At 55.2% G+C, this 19,153-nt stretch overlaps 2 protein-coding genes across 7 annotated transcripts in view; one reads left to right on the top strand and one right to left on the bottom strand.

The window, feature by feature from the left end:
* The first annotated feature begins 7,988 nt into the window (after positions 1–7,988).
* Lrrc10b (leucine rich repeat containing 10B) lies at positions 7,989–10,002 on the top strand. The gene has a single exon (XM_090348682.1). The coding sequence runs from the start codon at positions 8,251–8,253 to the stop codon at positions 9,127–9,129; it is 879 nt and encodes a 292-aa protein (XP_090204808.1). The 5' UTR covers positions 7,989–8,250; the 3' UTR covers positions 9,130–10,002.
* Positions 10,003–15,393: 5,391 nt separating this feature from the next.
* Syt7 (synaptotagmin 7) overlaps positions 15,394–19,153 on the bottom strand; it is a 57,799-nt gene continuing 54,039 nt past the window's right edge. For all 6 annotated transcript variants that reach the window (XM_090347558.1, XM_090347559.1, XM_090347560.1 and 3 more), the window contains one exon: positions 15,394–16,977. In XM_090347558.1, the coding sequence (XP_090203684.1) occupies positions 16,873–16,977 (105 nt within the window). In that variant the 3' untranslated portion in view covers positions 15,394–16,872. The remainder of the gene's footprint in view (positions 16,978–19,153) is intronic.

Below are 19,153 nucleotides of genomic sequence, written 5' to 3'. Positions count from 1 at the left end.
GCCCACAAACCCTGAAGTGCCTTTACCCTGCTGCCCTCTGGTCCATCAGGCAGTCCCCAGCATTCATGGTGGAGTCGCAGAGACTTCTGGATGCTCCCCTGGGAGGTGGTGGGAGGATTAGGAGGAGGAGCCGTACCCCAGGAGGAAGGCTGGCCGCCTGGTCATCTATCTCAGGGGGGCAGCGTAGCCCATTTTCTCCCACCTGAGCAGGAGTCTGCGTCTGTGATGACGCACGCACGCATGCATGTGTGGCCAGGTCACTCTCTAGAGCCCGAGCGTCCGCTGTTTGCTCTTCAAGTTCAAAGGCAGGATTTGAGACCTACAAAAATAAAAAGTTTCTCTTTCAAATCCCAGCTCTTGTAAGGCTGCCACACAGCCTCAGCTCTGGGTTTCAAAGCCTCTTTTGCAGCTCAGAGCCAAGGATTTGGCTCTTTGTTCTGGATCTTCCTTAGAAAGCAGGAGACACAGGAAGCCAGCTTAGTGTCTGAATAGAGAGGAGAGGATTATGAGGAAAGCTTCAAACTGATCTCACAGGCCACACAGCTGTCTTGCTGACTCCATGATGCGGCAGGATCTTCCCTGAGGACAGAGTGGTCATGCCCTCCCAGGCCTGGTCCTAGGGTGAAGGGATCTGGGCACCTGTTCCAGGCATATGCATCTAGGTGTATATGTATACATGCATCTACACATATATATATGTGTGTGTATATATATATATATATATGCATACACGGTGGTACTGGAAATTGAACTCAAGGTATTGTACTTGCTAGGCAGGTGCTCTACCACTTGAGCCACCCCTCCAGCTCTTTTTGTGTTGGTCCATTTCCAGTAGGGCCTGGCCTTATGTTGGGACCAGCCTAGACTATGATCCTCCTACTTGGGCTTCTCCTGTGGACACACACACACACACACACACACACACACACACACACACACACAATGCATGCATTGGTTGGGATGGAGTCTTGAGTTTTATGTCTGAGCTGGCCTTAAGCCATAATTTCTCACCAATTTCTGCCTCCTAAGAAGCGGTGAGGATTACAAGCTCGAGCCACTATGCCCAGCTCAGATACAATATAGATATATATATATATATATATATTATTTTTTTTTTTTGCGGTGGCTCATGTCTGCAATCCTAGCTACTCAGGAGGCTGAGATCTGAGGATCAAGGTTCAAAGCCAACCCGGGCACAAAAGGACCTGAGACTCTTATTTCCAATTAACCTCCGGAAAATGGGAAGTGAGCCTTGGCTCAAGGGTAGGACAGTAGCCTTGAGCTGAAGAGCTCAGGGACAGCGCTCAGGCCGAGTTCAAGCCCCATGACCCACAATAAATAAATAAGTTAAAAAAAAAAAGGAGCTAGGAACTGGTGGCTCACACTTATAATCCTAGGTATTTAAGGAGCTAGGAACTGGTGGCTCACACTTATAATCCTAGGTATTTAGGGGATGAACTCTAAGGGTCATGGTTTGAAGCCAGCTCAGGGCAGGAAGGTTCACGAGACTCATCTCCAATGAACCAACCAAAAACCGGAAGTGGAGCTATGGCTTGAAGTGGTAGAGCACTAGCCTTGAGCAAAAATGCTCAGGGACAGTGCCCAGGCCCTGAGTTTAAGCTCCATGAATGACAAACATTAAAATAAAGATTAAAAGTACCATAAAGAAAACCAAGCCCCCATCCCCCATAAAAACCTCTGTAGTAAAAATAGGTAAATAATCTCTCTCTCTACCTAAACTACTAACGTAAATCATTTGTGAGTGTGCATGCCAGTCCTAGGCCTTGAACTCAGGTCCTGGGTGCCACCTTCTTTGCCACTTGAGCCACAGCTCCACTTCCAGCTTCTTGGTGGTTAATTGGAGAGAAGAGTCTCATGGACTGTCTTGCCTGAGCTGATTTTGAACTATGTACGATCTCAGATCTCAGCCTTCTGAGAAGCTAGGATTACAGTGTGAGCTATCAGTACCTGAGCTGCCAGCGTAATGTAATTACTTAAAAAAAAAAAACAAAAGAAACCAATGCCTAATTGCCACACAGTGAATAACATATCAACGTTTTACATGAGGACAGAGTCATTAGAACTGCTTTTATATTGAATGCGCCAGTGGCTTATCCAGTCCTTGTTTAAAATCTTAACATTTTGGGGCCAGGAGTTTGGCCTAGTGGTAAGAGTGCTTGTCTAGCGTGCATGAAGATCCACATTCGATTCCTTGGTACTACATACATAGAAAAAAGCTGGAAGTGGTGCTGTGGCTCAAGTAGTAAAATGCTAGTCTTGAGGAAGACCAAGAACGGTGCTCAGGCCTTGAGTCCAATCCCAGGATTGGCAAAAAAAAAATCTTTTTTAATGTTTTTGTTTCATCAGTTATTTGGGGGCATTCACTTTTGAATGTTAAAAAACATTGCGTAAAACTATTATCATAAAATTACAGCGTTTAGGGGGCTCCTTCCACAGTTGCTTTTTCCATTCTGTGCCTGGGGCAAGGGCCCCTCTTGCTCTGTCCAAGTTCAGACCCGTTCTCCAGGTACAGGAATTGAGGCTCACAAAGTGAATACTGAACTGGACAGGAGGCCCACCAGAAGTAGTTTGGTCAAGTTCCTGTCCTCAGCTAGGAAGCTCGGCTTTGGGCAAGGCACCTTGTGAGTTCCTATGGATGAGGAAGACTCAGCGCTCGGTGGACCAGGTCAGTAGCTGCAGAGCAAGTGAGGGCCCCAGAGGAAACATGACTCCAGGCCAGGCCTGGGCTCCAGTTTCGGGGTAGGGGTGTTTGACACGGAAGGTGCAACATGACTGAGCCAGGCCTGGTCATTTTGCTGCCTGAGCACAGAAAGACTGGAATTTGCTCTTAGTAAACCTTGAGTCTAGATGGCTGGCCTTGGATTTGAGGTTGTCTTTTTTTTTTTTCTGTTAGTCATGGGGCTTGAACTCAAGGCTAGAGCACAGTCCCTGAGCTCTTTCGCTCAAGGCTAGCACTCTACCATTTTGAGCCTAAGCACTACTCTGGTTTTCTGGTGGTTAATTGGAAATAAGTGTCTTACGGGCTTTCCTGCCCAGGCTGACTTTGAACTGTTATCCTCAGATCTCAGTCTCCTGAGTAGCTAGGATTATAGGGGTGAGCCACCAGTTCCCGGCTTGAGATGCCTTTGTTTTGTCTTCTTGAACCTATATTTGGTTCTGTATTTGCTCTGGGTTTTCAGCATGTCAGGCAAATGCATCTCCATCCCTGGCTCCAGGACTGGGGAATGAGGACCTACTGTGTGGCTGTCTACCACTCTTCCATTCTCCAGCAACACTAAAGTTTCCAAATAGGAAATTCCTGTTGGCCATTACAGGATGGTGGCAAGTATTGCAGGTACCACAGGTGATTTCTTTGATTTCTCCCAGCCTGGAAAGTCAGTGAACCCAGACTTTGTAATAAGACCAGCTGTTTTTTGCAATACCAGCTGTGTGACCTTGATTAAGCTGCTTACCCTCTCTGATCTGTTTTTGTATCTGTGGAGTGGGAGGGTGGTGAAGAATATAGTACCTGCCTGGCAGCGCTGTGCTGAAGGATAAATTAGACAGCCGTAGGTGCTCATAAGTGACAACTCTTATTAGTGTGTGGGAGAGAAGCAAGGAGAGAGGAGAAGGACCCCCCCCCCCCGCCCGCAGACCTTTCCTGCAGCTGTAGCCAAAGGGAGCTGGTTCAAAAAATTATTCCCAAGCAACCCCTCTCCCAAAGTCAATGAAAACCCACGTGAACTCTGCAGGCCACCTCGCCAAACTCACCTATTGCTTTGTTTCTTCTCGCACGCACGCATGCGCGCGCGTGCGTGTGTGTGTGTGTGTGTGTGTGTGTGTGTGTGTGTGTGTGTGTGTACCCGGGGCTTGAATTCTTTCTGCATATGCTGCCTCGTTATCATTTGAGCAACCCCTCCACTTCCTGCTTTTGGCTGGTTAAGCTTAGAGGCTCTTGGATTTATCTGCCTGGATTGCCTTCAAACAGCGACCCTCAGATCTCAGCCTCCTGAATCGCTGGGATCACAGGCATGGCTCACTGACCCCCCCCCCCCCCCAGCGTTCCTCCTTGCCCCATGGGCTCCAGCGCCTTGCTCTTTGCCCAGGCTCTGCACCCATCCCACTGCATCCTCTCTGTCAGAAATGCACCTGTGGTCTGACCTGCACTCACAGCCTCTTGTTTTGGCTCAGTGTCACTCTCTCAATGTGACCCTGTGGCTGGCCATACACTTAAACATGGCTCTTCACCCACCTTGTTTCCCCCTCTTCCTCTCACTCTCCGTGTCCACCTTGGCAATCTATGACACATGATCTACGGCCACGTGAGTGCACTCACACTCAGTAATCCCCAGTGCCTAAGGGTAGAACGGGGGCTTAGCATCTGTGGAGTGAATATCTGAACTCTTTCAGGCTGAAGCAGGCAAGGGGAGTGTGCCAGGTGAAACTACCAAAAGTTGCCTTTTTAGTAAATGAGATCGAGCCAGGGGCCTCCCGGGAGGAGCTCACGTACCTACAGAAACGGTGCCTGGCGCATTGTTCTGGAAAGAGTGTCCCCAGCCTCCTGCTGATACTTGACATTTTAGGGCCCATTTTATGCTGAGCCCCCTTCCTGATCTGACATTTCTTGATTACATCTAGTGGACAACGGGCTGCTTTTCGTTGTTGTCCTGAGGCTTGAACTCAAAGCCTGGGTGCTGCCTCTGAGCTTTTTGTCTTTACCACTTGAGCCACAGCTCAATCCACTTCTGGTTTTTGGCTGGGTAATTAGAGATAAGAGTCTCACAGATTTTCCTGCCCTGACTGGTTTTGAACTATGATCCTCAGATCTCAGCTCTCCCTACAGTAGCTGTGATGGTTCCAGTCTCAGCAGAGGGTCCTGACCCTGAGAGGGGATGGGGATTCCTATGGAGCCTGGGGGCAGAGCAGAGGAGGCAGGAGTCACCCATGTCACATTGCTGTGTGCTGGGTTCCTTTTTTTTTTTTTTTTTTTGCCAGTCCTGGGCATGAGCTCAGGGCCTGAGCACTGTCCTTGGACTTTCTCAAGGCTAGAGCTCTACCACTTGAGTCTCAGCACCACTTCCGGCTTTTTTCTAAGTATGTGGTACCGAGGAATCGAACCTGGGTCTTTGTGTATGCTAGGCAAGCACTCTACCACTAGGCCAAACTCCCAGCCCCTGAGTGCCTTTCTTTTAGGTTAATTAAAATGGATTTCTAGCAAGTGTGATAATGTGTATTCCAGTTGGCAATGAGACCAGGGCCCAGGGGAGTATGTCACAGACAGCCTTGTACTTTTTCCCCATTTCAAAATATTCTTTACAAAATAGATTTGAGTGTAGGCAAGATAGTTATAGCTCATGATAAATAACTGAGATGTAGTTTTTTGTTTGTTTTGGGGGGAGGTTGGAGGGGTGCAGAAACCAGTAGTCTTTTTGTTTTTGCCCCCCCCCCCCCACCCATAGTGTGTGTGGACAGAGGCCTGAGACTGAACCTGGTGCTGTCAGAATCCTGGCTGTTCCCCCCCCTCGCCCTCATCCACACTGATCTGTTTCCTGCCTTCCTGGAGAGTGGGGAAAGGCTGAGAAGCCCCATGCTGGGGGTGAGGCTAATTCATTAGTGACGCCTCAACAGGGCCTGGGTGCCTGCGGTGCCAGGGTGATTCATCAGAGTGATTGCCCCGCTGCCAGTCTGCGTGGGCCCGGAACGCCAGCACATTTTACCTTTACCCACTGAGAAGGGCCTGGTGGGAGGTGAAGGTACAGGATCTACTGAGAGCAGGAAAAGGGCTCAAGAGAAAGAAGAGGGCTGGGCTGCCATGCTCCCGGCCCCAGGAGCTATGCCAAGCAGGTGTTGGAGTGCAGGAGCCCATGTGGCTGCTGCTCATGCCACTGTGGCTGGTGCTACAGTGCCAGCAGGAGCATGTGGCGGGCGTGGGCTGCTTGGCTTCCTCCTCCACAGCGAATGGTCCCTTGGTGAAGCTGCTGGAGGACTTGGGCAAGGTGTTCCTACTCATCCCCGTAGCTTTCTAGTCGCTTCACTGTCCACCACCTCCAGGAAGTCCTCCAGATGAGTAAACGGGGGAGTGTTAGATCAAGGACTGAGAGGAGCTTAGAGCCCCGCCCACTCTAGCTGGGGCGGCATCCTTGTGCACCCAGACCTAGTAGCTGAGCCTTGTTCTTGTTTGGCCCGCATCTCTCCCACCTTGGCTGGGGTCCTGGCTTCATCATGTCAGTCTCTCCCAGGATGGAGGTCTCTGCTGGTTCCTAGATTAAAGCAACCACCTGCCTGTGTCTCTCAATACCTGTTCCCCTTGTCACCCCTGGCTTGATTACAGCTGCTCCCACTCTGCCCTTTCGGATGCCCTGATCCTACAAATAGATATTAGGTATCAGAGCAGAACAAGCCAGGACAAAACCAAGCATGGGCTGGAGAATTTCATTCATGTGAACGTCAAGAATAGGTGAAAGTGATCTCTGATGGCAGAGGTCACTCACAGTCCCCTCTGTGAGGGGAAGGGCGGGCGTGGACAGTGTACCTGTCCACCTACAGCCAAGGCGTAGGATCTATGCGTTCCACTGGGTGGAAAGTGTGCTCCCTTTCCTTCTTTCTTCTGTCTCTTATTCTTCCCTTTCTTCCTTCTCTCCTGACCTCCCGCTACCTTCTTCCTTCTTTCCCTCCCTCCCTTCTTGCCTTCCTCTCTGCCCTCCCTTCCTCCCTATTAAAATGGGGCCTTGGTATGTTGTTGCCCAAGCGGGTCTTGAACTTTGGGCTTCCAGTCCCTGCTTCCCACGTGTGTGATGCAGGGGTTCCATCGTCTTCATCGTCAGACGTTTCCAGCGCAGTAGGGCCGGGGTGGCGGCGCGCGCTCGGGGCCTGGCTCCCCGGCTCTGGGCCTGGCTCCCCGGCTCGGCTCCCCGGCTCCGGGCCTGGCTCCCCGCAGGTGTGTGGTTCCCTCCGAATCACCAACCAGGGGACCTCGGGCCTTGGAAAGGGCTGTGTCCCTCCGTGTACAGAGAGTGCGGGCACGAGGAGTGGAGGCAGGAGGTCCCCGTAGGAGAGGGGCAGGGCGGGGGCAGCCTCGGGCCCAGAGCCTGGTCACCGGACTGCGTGCCCAAAGGCGATGAGGGGGGGATGATCCAGTCCCCGGCCCACGGCAGCCACACACGGGGAGGGGAGGGGAGGGGAGAAGAGGAGGGGAGGGGAGAGGAGGGGGAGGGGAGGAGTGGGGAGAAGAAGGGAGAGGGGAGGGGAGGAGTGGGGAGAAGAGGGGAGAGGGGAGATGGGGAGGGGAGGGGAGAGGTGGGGAAAAAAGGGGAGAGGAGTGGAGGGGAGGGGGAAGGGGAGAGGGGAGGAAGGGAGGGGCGGGAGGGGAGGGGAGGGGAGGGAGAAGGGGAGGGGAGGGGAGAGGAAGGGAGGAGCGGGAGGGGAGGGGAGTGGAGGGGAGAGGAGGGGAGGGGAGGGAGAAGGGGAGGGGAGGGGAGAGGAGGCGCGGGGGGGGCGGGGAGGGGTGGAGCTGCGAGCCCGGCGCTGGGGCCCGGGAGGCACCGGGCGTGGGTGGCCCGGGTGCCCGCACGTCCTCAGACGTGAAAAGGGCCCGGGAGCAGCTGTTCGGCGCGGTTCTCCCGGAGGGACCTCGGGTCGCCCACCGCGGGGCGGGGCGGGGCGGGGGGCGGGGCGGGCAGCGGCGGCCCCGCCCCCCGCCCCGCCTCCGGAGCCCCGGCCCCGAGCCCTGGGCCTGGCGCTGGCTTCCCTCCCGCTGGGCCCACCACCCCGGGGCGCCCGCCGCCGCCCCACACGGCGGTGCCGGCGGGGTCCGGAGGCCCCGGCTCCCCGCGGCCCGGGCGGGGACCGGCTTCGGGGACCCCCGCGCGGGCGGCCCCGCCCCGCCCCGCCTCCGCCTCATTGGCCGCCGCGTGCGCGTCGGGGGTTGCCAGGGCGACGGGTCGCTAAGCTGCGCGCAGCCAGCGCCAACTCGAGCCAGTCGGCCTCGGGCGGAGGCAGCGGGGCGGGGGGCTGGGGGAGGCCGGCGGGCGGGCGGGCGGCGCGGCCACGCGTGGCCCCAGGCGGGGCGCCTCCTCCCGGCCCTGCCCGGCCCCCCGGCCCGACGCTGGGACGGTAGTCGGGGTGTGGGGGGGGGCGCCCCGAAACCGGTGCCGGCTCCTAGGCCCCGTCGGGGCGGCCGGGGAACGGCCGGGGCGGGGCGATGCCGGGCGGCGGTGACGGCGGCGGCGGCCCCGAGCGGGGCCCGTGACCATGGGCATCGCGGAGTCCACGCCGGACGAGCTGCCGTCGGATGCCGAGGAGCAGCTGCGCAGCGGCGAACAGCAGCTGGAGCTGAGCGGGCGGCGGCTGCGGCGGCTGCCGGGCGCCGTGTGCGCGCTGGGCCGCCTGCAGAAGCTGTACGTGAGCGGCACGGGGCTGCGCGAGCTGCCGGAGGAGATCGAGGAGCTGCGCGAGCTGCGCATCCTGGCGCTCGACTTCAACAAGCTGGAGCGCCTGCCCGACGGCCTGTGCCGCCTGCCGCGCCTCACGCGCCTCTACCTGGGCGGCAACCGGCTGCTGGCGCTGCCCGCCGACTTCGCGCAGCTGCAGAGCCTGCGCTGCCTCTGGATCGAGGGCAACTTCCTGCGGCGCTTCCCGCGGCCGCTGCTGCGCCTGGCGGCGCTGCAGTCGCTGCAGATGGGCGACAACCGGCTGCGCGCGCTGCCCGCCGAGCTGCCGCGCATGACCGGCCTGCGCGGCCTCTGGCTCTACGGCAACCGCTTCGAGGAGTTCCCGCCCGCCCTGCTGCGCATGGGCCGCCTGCACATCCTCGACCTGGACCGCAACCGTCTGGGCGGCTTCCCGGACCTGCACCCGCTGCGCGCCCTGCGCGTCTTCTCCTACGACCACAACCCCGTCACCGGGCCCCCGCGCGTGGCCGACACCGTCTTCCTCGTGGGCGAGGGCGCCGTCGAGCGCATGGCCGAACGGGACGAACCGACGCCCCGGCCGCCGCCGCGCCGCCCCGCACGGGCCTTTGAGGACGAGGAGGAAGAAGACCTGCTCATCGGGGGCGCCGCTCCCCGGGCCCTGGGGGCCCCCGGGGACGGCCTTCGAGCCCTGGAAGGGGGTCCGGGGATGGGCACCTGAGCCGCTCTGGGAGACGGGCTGCTGGGCTGCTGCTTGGGAGGGGCGGGCAGAGGCAGGCGGAGCGGCTTTGGGGCAGGCGGCCAGGCGGCAGGCAGGCCTGGATCCATCTCCGGATCGTCCCGGGTAGTGAGACTGTCCCCTTCCTCGTCCGTGGGCGGTCTTCAGGCCAAGAAGTCTAAGCTCTAGGCCGGGGGAGTGCCATCGACGGTGGCACAAGAGGTGGCACGCCTGCCCACCCAGGCAGGAAGTAGGAGTTGGAGCCTGGGCCCAGTGGTGGGTTGGGGTCCAGTCCCACAGCTGCCCTATCCCCCTCTACCGGGTCCCATCCTGAGACTGTCCCCTTAGTAGTGGTATGGGGGCCTGGAGGCAGAGTCTGCTCTTCACCTTTCAATTTGATTTCTTCTTCAAGCATGTGCTTGGAGTCTTGCTTGGGCAAAGAGAGCTCTCCCTCTCTTCCCTGCAGCCTGCACCCTCAGCTGTCAAGTTTGAAAAGAAGCCACTGTGCCTCCAAGAGCCTCCTGCCCTGCAGAGAGAGGGGCTTTGTGCTCCGGGAAGCTGCTCAGAGCTGTTTCTACTGCCCGCACTCTCCATTCCCTTAAATGGGCACAGCCCAGGGTGGCTGGCATGGCGTGGGGCACCAGATGGGCACTGTGTGCCTCCACTCCGTCACCAGGGACAGCCCCCGACAGGGGTGAGGAGACATTTGTGCCCTGCCTTTCCCAGGGTGAGATCTTTTTCCATTCAAGCAATAACAGGAGGGGGCCAAGGCCGACGACACTCAGGGACACTGTCAGGGCTGGAGCCCCACAGAGTAGTGTTTTCTTTAGGAAGAAAAAAAAAACTGGCTGTAAACATAAATTATATTTCTGGGAGAAAGAATGCGCGTTTCCCACATGCCTGTTTATTAATAAGCCCTGGGAGCGCAGGTCCCGCTGCCCCGGCTCGGTGCACCCTCTGCAGGCTGACCCCTGTCTCAGGATGACCCCCTGGCCAGCTGCAGTGTCCTGCCTCTTGCAGGGCTTGCTGGCCCACAGAAACAGCGTGGGCCTCTCAAAGCTGGTGGTCTGCTGTCAGATCTTCAGCTTAACTCTCAGGTTCCAGATCCTTAGATGTTTTCAAGTCTTCTACCATGTAGACTGACCTGTCTATGTTTTTTTTTCCCCAGAACTTCCCCCATGTCATTCTATGACAGTACTTGCTTGACTCTGCTACCTGTTTCTCTTCCCCCCCCTCTCTCTCTCTCTATCCCTCCCTCCCTCCCTCCCTCTCTCTCCCCGCCCCCATTTTGGCATCACTCTCTCCCCTTGTTGTTCAGGGTAAAAAGATTTAAAGAAGGAAAAAAACCTGAAATCTTCAGCCTAGAGGCCAATCTCCCAAGAGAAGTTCCAGCAGCCTCTCTGTCACCATGGTAACAGGACTGATGTCATACAGGGCCGAAAGGTCAGGGTCTGCCCAGTGGTGAGTCTGGCACTGTGGGCTGGGCCTTCGTTAAGGAGGAGGCCAGAGAATTCATCTCCAGCAGCCTGTGTGGCCCAGGATCACAGATGAAGGCGGATCCGGGAGAGGGGAGTGCTTTCCTCTCCAAGGATGGGCCTTGGGGTCGTCTGAAGTATTGGTCTTCACTGAGCTGGGTTCAGGGCTGGTGGGGATTCTGGAGTGTGGGGACTTGGAAGAAGAAGGGATTGGGGGATAAGGTGTCTGGCGATCATGTTGTATAGGGGACACAGGGGAAGTGGAACCAGGCTTGGGCTCTTTCCTGGTTCTGCTACTGACTGAACTTGATTAAGGCGAGACCCCTTCACCCCAGGCCTGTTTCTCCATTTGTAACGCTAGGATGTAGGTTTAAGTCTCCTTTAGTGCTGACCTAGACTCAGGTCTGCTTGCCCTGCCCTGCCCTGCCCTGCTGACTTGCTGCCATTTCTTTGGCTTTAATCAAGCCTGGGCATCTTTTCATGGTCTTCTGCCAGCCATGGAGGGGCTACAGAAGCCATATGCCTAGGGTAAAGGAGGATTCTCTGGGCCCTTTTCACTGCTTGCTCACTAGCTACAATGGTTCCTTCTGATGCTCGAGTCACAATTTCTACAAGAGTGATAGGAAGGGGGGGTATTGCTGAGTCCACTGGGCGTCCTAGCATCTCTTGGTGAGGTTTCCTCACCCCTGGCCATCCCACGACTTCCTATGACTTCTCCCCTTGGCCTCTGGGGAGCAGGGGAAAGGATGTGTAGGATGCCGGTGTCTATGGCAAAATGTGTGGTTCCCACATGGTCCAGGAGGAGCAACCAACGCTGGGGGAGGGTTTGGGTAGCAGGCCTCAGTGAAGTTGTGTGGGGGTTGTAGGCACACTGGCCATGAGGCCAAAGGCAGAGGAAGGCAGGCTACAGGAACCAAAAAGGAATTGGGAGAGGCACAGATGGCTCCCACCTATAATCCTAGCTTCTCAGGAGGCTGAGATCTGAGGATCGAGGTTTGAAGCCAGCCTGGGCAGACAAATTTGAGAGGCTTATCTCCATTGAACCAACAAAAAACTGGAAGTGGAGATGTAGCTCAAGTGGTAAAGTGCCAGTCTTGAGCTAGAAAGCTAAGCAACATGAGAACCTCTGAGTTCAAGTCCCAGTAATGGTATGTGCACGTGCACGCACGCATGCACATACACCAGAAGATGGGAGAGCAAGGAACAAGTCTGGGACAGTAAAATGACTTTTGTACAACCAGGGCTGAGAACTAGGGGGTGAATGAGAATTGTCCCTTGTCCCCTCCTCTCCATGCATACCCTGTCCTTCAACCTCCAGACAAGCGGCCCTCCTGGCCAGCCAAGCAGCAGGGACTTGGGCTTGGGCAGGATTCTTTTCTAGCTCAGTTAACTGCCATTCCCTAGCTCTCCCCAGCCCTTAGGCATTTGGGAATGGGGGCAAAGAGGGTGCTTGGGAACTGGGGCCAGAGCCACTTCTCTGCATCGAATGTTACCACTTGGGCTTTTTTCTTGGTTATCCATCCAGAAACAACTTCAAGACACTTGGCCACTGTTATTGTGAAGATGGACATTTATTAGCACAGCCAGGTGTGCCCACACAGAACACTGATTCAGACAGGAGTCTCTGCCCAGGAGGGCTCACAATCTAAAAGACAACACACATGCTCACATGCTCGCACACAGGCACGCACGCACACGCGCGCGTGCACACATGACACAGACACGGGGAGCGGGATGTCTTCACAGGAACAGGTGGTGAGGGAACCACGGGCGGGAAGCATAGCAGCATGTATGGCAGGGTCCTTCTGCTTGTCTTTGTGGAGAGAGAGAGGAGGGGAGCAGGAAAGCCCAGGATGGCCTTCCAGGAAGGAAGGGGCTTGCAGGACAAAGAAAACTGCAGGCAGCCGCAGTCCCGGGTGCAGGGAGGTGGTGAGCTTAGAGCAGGCCTGTGTGAGGATGGCTCCAGAGCAGCGACAACCAGGGAAGAGGCCAAAGGCCAGGGGAAAGGCCCTGAGCTGGTGGCACCTGTCTGTCAGGCTGCTTCCCACGACTATTTTCAAAGAGGCAGCCTGAACAAAAGTTCTGGGCCAGGGGGTGCCCCAAGGGGTCCTGGAATAGAGACCAGAAGCCAAAAGAAATGATTTCCCCTCCTTCCCCATTTTCTGGTGCTTTGGCTTAAGCCCAGGGCCTCAAGCTAGCTACGCAAGGGTTCCACCACTGAGCGACACCCTGGCCCTTGGAAAAGGGACCAGATTGTAGGAAATTGAGGAGGCAGAGAGAAGATGGACAGCTTGGGGGCCTGGGGGTGGGGGAGGCTATGTAATGCAGCTCAAGGAGGCAGCTGTCAGCCCCAAGTGAGTGGGGACACGAGGTATGTGACTGGCTCCCTTCACTCCAGGGTGGGGCAGGAACAGCAGGTAGAAAAGTGACATGCACGGTTTCTTTTGTGCCTGTGTCCAAAATAGAGTGCTACCTCCCTTTCAAAGGACCCTGAGATCTGCCAGCTACTGCCCCTGTGCTGGGTGAGGAAGTGTTTGAAAGTTATTGCTTCTTTGTGGCCAGGATGCTGAGGGCAGGAGGAAGGAAATAGCTGACCAAGAGCCACAGACGGGAGGAAAAGAGAACTTAGCCTCTCAGGCCCTCAAGCTAGACCTTGCCAGGGGCTCTTTAAGAATTTTTGTTCGAAGAGACTACAGAAAAGAGAGGCCAATAGACCTGGAGCTCTATCCTCCCCTCCCCCCAGGGGACCAGGCAGAGGTCACTGGGCCCAAATTACAGCTGCTGAGCAGGTGGAGGTAGGGACAGTGAGGAGGGTCACTTTTGCCTTATCTTTCAGAGGAGTCAGTTGTCAAAGGTCCCGGAGAAAGTGATAGGCTGTCCAATTGGGAGAAGGAGACTCGATTTCCAGTAAGCCTTAGTTTAGGTCTGACATGTGAGATATGAGTCCCTACTTTCTGGGCAGTCTAGATCTGAGGATGGATGAAGTTCTTCCAGGTTTGGGTCCCCTGGGAAGTCGCAAAGATGAGAAGCTGAGCGGGGGAGGGGTGTGTGTGTGAGAAGGGATGGGGGGATTCTCAGCCTCAGGTTCTCCATGTCTCCCACCTGCTTCTTTCCCTGGGGAGGTAAGAGAAGACTGGAGCCCACGGAGGAAACAAGAGAGGCCCTACTTTTTCACGATCCTTTATTAATCAGAACAGGCCTTGCTACAAAAAGCAGGGCCCATTCCCACAAAAATATGATTTTGCAAAGAGGAAATCTTGCTGGCTTAGAGAAAGGGTGCATGTAGTGGCAAAACTTTGTAAGGTTCTTTTTCCTTTTTTTTTTTTTCTTGTTTTTCTTCATTTCTCTTTGCTGCTTTTTTTGTGATAGTGGGTTTTTATGTTTTATTTTTTATAAAACACTTGCGCTCAAGGACTCAAACACAATACAAACAGCAGCCACCAATCCCCACCCCCGGGGCTCCAACTGGGCTCTAGGAACCCTGTGGTGTGTGTGTATGTGTGTGTGTTGGTTTTCCTCTGACCCTCTCATGGCCTCTGGTGCCAGGGGGGCAGTTATAAGGGGTCTTGGGGCAGGTGGAATTTGTACAGCAGATACATGGAGCTGAAGTCACAAAAAGGAATCCCTGAACAGGGTAACAACTAGTCTGGGATGCTCACAAAGAGGGATGACTCTCATGATGGGGCCTTGGGACACAATGAGGAGACAAACAGGCGCTGCCTGGCCTGGTCTGTCCCTGGAGGCTCCTTGGAGGAGGAGGGGGCAGGTGGGCCTTCTCTCAGGCTGCAGTAATAATACTTTGCTCTGGGGTAGCTCTTGCCTTGACTCCTAGGTCAGGTGATGGTGGCCTCACAACCTCCCCTATGAGGTAGGTGAAGTATTATTACCATCATTATACAGATGGAGAAACTGAGGACCAGGGAGTGTGGGTGATTTGCCCAAAGATCCTGGGACACTGGTGGCAAAGCTCTGGTGCCCTCCTTTACCAAATTCCCCCATTCCCTGATCTTGAAGTGATCGCCCGCCCTTGACTGTCCTGCCCCTACCCCAAATCACCAGCCACCTCTTCTCCTGGTGCCAGACCAGGAGCTCCCGCTATGGCTGGAGGGCTCAGAAATCCCAGACCAGATCAGCAAGGTAACTTGGGTGGAATCTGACTGGGAACTGACTCGTAGTCAGGCATGCGCTCTGCGCAGGATTGGTTAAGAGCTCCGGAGGCAGGGCCCTGGGGAGGTATTTGCCCCACTCACTCAATGCCAGTTGGCTGGGGCCTAGATACCACACCCAACGGGGAGGGGCTTAGGGCGAGGCTAGCTCATGCTACCTCCTCCCTTCCCCTTCCAAGGTCTTGGGCCCCCACTGCCCCTCCACCCCCTCCCCCATAGAAAACCCAGGTGTATCAGAGAGTCGCCAAGAATGAAGATTTCTGACAGCTTCCTCCCTGAGCCCCCTGAGGGCAGCTCCTCATTAAAAACAAGCTATCCTATAGAAACATTTGGATTTACAAGGAATGTGGGTGACGATTTGCTTTACATTGGCATTCTTTGCTCTACAAAACAATTCACCTGCTACATATGATATTCCTCCAGATCCCAAGGGGATGGCGGGTGAATGAGGGTTTGGTGAAATTCAGTTTAAAAATTTTTTGGTATGGAATGGAAGGCAGCCTGTCTATTGCAGAGAGCAGAATGCTAGCTCCAGGGGAAAGCCTACCGAAGGAAAACAGCTCCCTAAAGTCCATGGTCTTGCTGTGCTTTGGATGTGAGGGCCCAGTACTGAGACCCCCCCGCCCCCCTCCACACACCTTTCCTTTGGGGTGTCAGACCCACCATCCAGGGTAGAAAACTGGTCTAGAAACACAAACACCGTGGTGATCTGTCACCATCTGGTGGTGCATTATGGGAATGCCTGGCCCCCTCTTGGGTGGCTTAAACTGAGATTACCATAGAATCTGCTTTCTTCAAGGGGAAGCTAGTTCTAATCTCATGGACGCTGGAGGAGAAACAGCAAATGCTGTGTGTGGGGTGACCCTAGAATCCTGAACATGCTGCTTCTGCCTGCTTGGTGGGAAGGAGGGGTCTAAAGAACCATTCTGGGCTTCCTGGGCTAGGTCAGCAAAATGCAAAGACAGCCTAGAGCAGGTCAGGTAACCTGGGCAGGGGTGGGGGGTAGGGATGGATAAGGAAAGTTAAGGAGTCTGGAACATATTGCCAAATTGACTGGAATGAGATGTGGATGGTTTTTCTTTGGGGGGGTGTGGGGGGCTCTGAGTGAGGGTGTGAGATGAGTTAGGAATGGGATGCCTGAGAAGGAAAAGAGCAGGTGTGTCCTGCAGACGATTACGCACACAGCAGGTTCCTACAAAATGTGAACTCAAGCAGGAGCTCCTGGACAGTGCTGAGCAGAGGGGGCACTTGCAGGGCAGGGTGAGCAGGGAAGGTGGCAGGAGACAGCACGGTCCTCTGTTCCTCTTATCCCTCTACCCCTGTACTTCCCCTCTCTCCTCTACCCTGTTCTGTGCCCTCACCCTCTCCCTGCCTTGAGCCCTCCGTGGCCTTCATGCAATCCTGCTTCTCTGCACAGCCTTCAGCACTGCTGGTCCCAGAGGGAGACAGGGAGCGAGTGCCCTCCTCACACATACACGCACACGTGCACGCGCGCACACACACACACACACACACACACACACACACACACACACGCACACACAGTGGACACAACAAAAGTACACAGGGCCAACAGCTCCAGGATCTTGGAGCAGCCAGTATACTATCCTTGGCATTCAGGGCCCAGCCGGCACCTGAAATTGCCCTGGTGACGGGCCTGATCAGCCTGGCTGGGGCCAAACGCCTCAGGCCCCCCTCTCCTCAGGTCCACACTAGGGGGCTGTGGGGAGGGGTGGCTTCTCTCCACTCCAGGCACTGCCTTAAAGAAAACGGGGGACCATGCCCACCTGGCGGGCCTCTGGAGGGATCTGCCCGTCTGGCTCTCGAGCTCTCCCCCACTTCTTTAGTATCAGCAAGTCAGGAAGGAAAGGGGCAAAGCGGGAAAATGGCTCCCAGAGCCCCGACCCCAAGCTGGGACAGTGCGGGGTGGGGCTGGTACTTCCTAGACACAGGGCCCAATTGAGTTCTGGGACCCCCTCCCTGGCTGAGCCCTCAGGGTCCTCCCTTCACCCAAGGCAGGGTGGTCAGGCCAGGTGTTGTGCATAAAGTGGTGAGGGCATGACAGGGACGTGGGCCTCTGCCCCCGGGGCCTCTCTTGGCCCTACTCAGGCCTTTAGCTGGTGCCACTGAGCCACAGGCTGCCGGGGACGGGCGATCATATCTTTCCAGTGCTTCACCTCGCCGGGCCCGCTCTTCCAGGACAGGTAGATCTGGAGAGGAAACGGAGAGGACATGTTACCACGGTGTCAGTGCCACCACGCAGGCCTCTTTCTTCCTTGCTCTGTGGCCTGACCAGGGCCTGAGCAGGCCTGGGGCTTGAATCAGACTGGGGTCTCTTTTGCAGTGAAGGGTGAAGGGCTGGGGACAGGTGCAGGCCATGTGTCCGGGGCATTGCCCATCAACACAATCTGCTGTGAGTTTCCCAACTGCTGGGTTCAGAGCTAGGGCTTGATTATCATGGCACCTTTCACTCAATGGATGAGTCCACTGTGTGGTCAGCCCTATGTTTCAGATGGGGGAGACAAAGGCACAAAGAATGAAGAGAGAACTCAGGCACAGTTTTTAAAGCAAGTCATTTCAGGCTGTACGTGCTATCCCGGTGATCCTTTGTGTTCTGGCTCCATAGCTCTATGGAGCTGCATGCTGAGGCCTTCGGAGCTCGCTAGAGTAGGCCCAGCCCGGGCACTGGTGGCTGGGTAAGAGCAGAGGTACTCAGGGGAAAGCACGACAGGACTCTTGGCTAGGGCACCTCAAGGGTGTCAAGGTCAAAGGGGAAACAGGAAAATAGGAACTGTTGTAGATTGGAGGGTCTTGACAGGCATGGTAAGTCAGTGCAAGGTGGGACCTTGGATTGGATCCTGAACCAGAGTGAGGACACCCTCAGAGGAGGTGATAGAGTTGGGTCCCCAGCAGGGGGGTGCCCTACAGTGATGAATGCACTGACACAATGCCAGAGGCTAAGGGAGAGACCGCACCAGGGGATGCAGCAATTCTGGATTGTCTTTGCTACTTTTCTGTAAATCTAAAATGAATCATAAAATATCCTAATAAAAGAAAAGGAATATAAGCCAAATCCAGCTCTGCATTGTAGAAGCAAATTGACCTCTCTCCAATTCAGGGCCCTCTATAAAATGAGTTGATGGTGTAATGCCTGTAATCTCAACTACCAGGAAGACAGAAGTAGGAGGATAGCAACTCAAGGCTAGCCTGGGCAAAAATATCAGACCCTATCTGAAACCCAAAAGGACTGGGCATATAGTTCAAGAGGTAGAGCATTGCCTAGGAAATACAAGTGCCACAAGATCAATAAATCAACAGATAAGATAGGTAACTGATTGTGGCAGCTGCCTCACAGACAGCTGAAGATGGCACATGTGCCACCCAGTGGAGATGGTAGGCAACCCATTGAGGAATTTGCTCTGAAATTGGTTGGCTGTTGGCCTCTGAGGACTCTTGTGTGTCTGCCATTTGTGATGTCTGTCTAGCTCAATATCCAGAGTCATCAGTGGTGCCAGATTCCTAGCTTCTAGGAGCTGAGCCTACTCCAGGACCTCAGAAGGATTCCCCTGGTCCTTGAGTCTCTAGGTATAAGGCAAGAACAAATTTCCATGACTGGGGTTTGGCCCACAGAAGACAGGCCTGGTTCCAAAGCAACTCTACTTGCTATCTAAGGAACACCCAGTTCCAAAAGGCTGATCCATGAAATTGCCTAGAAGTCGACATAAGTGGGCATTTCACCCTTGGGGCTCAGCAGACTACACCCAGGGTAGAGTCTGGCTGGAGAAGGGGACCAGGTGGTCCTGGGGAGCTGTCCCACCTGTGACAGGTTGGCTTGTCAAACTCCCAGGGCTTGTTCTCCCTCACCAGGCCAGGATGCCCTTGCCCTCCAATAGCTGAGTTCTCCTCTCCCATCATCCAGGAAGATGCCTTCCAGCTCAACCGCTTCCCTTCAGGAATGTGGCCACTCCCACTTCCCCCCAAATAAGGCTGTACTTCCTGTCCCACTCCTTCCTCCCACCTCACTAACTCACCTGCTCTGATCACTGGCTCCCTGAACTAGTTCCCATCACACTTCCTGACTGTATGGACCCTTGTGCTTTTAGTAGAACATTGAAAAAGGAACTTGTAATAAATAGTAGCTAACATAAATGCTCCAAGTACTAGGGCCAGCATCTCACTGTGCCTCTAGCTGTGTTATCTAGCTTTCCCCTGCACACTGTGTTGCTAAGTTTGTTCCATTGCATCTTGAGAGAAGAAAAGAAGGTTCTGAGAAGTCACAATGGCTGGAGGCAGGCGGGAGGACTGGGGATGTGGCTCAGTGGTAGGCACTTGCCTAGCACACAGGAGGCCCTGGGTTCTATCCTAAGCTCTGCCAAAGGGAAAAGG

This window comes from Megascapheus bottae, chromosome 16, assembly GCF_031878675.1.
Source record: "Megascapheus bottae isolate mThoBot1 chromosome 16, mThoBot2.hap1, whole genome shotgun sequence".
Classification (NCBI taxonomy): Eukaryota; Metazoa; Chordata; class Mammalia; order Rodentia; family Geomyidae; genus Megascapheus; species Megascapheus bottae.
This window is presented reverse-complemented; position numbering and strand designations above follow the sequence as displayed.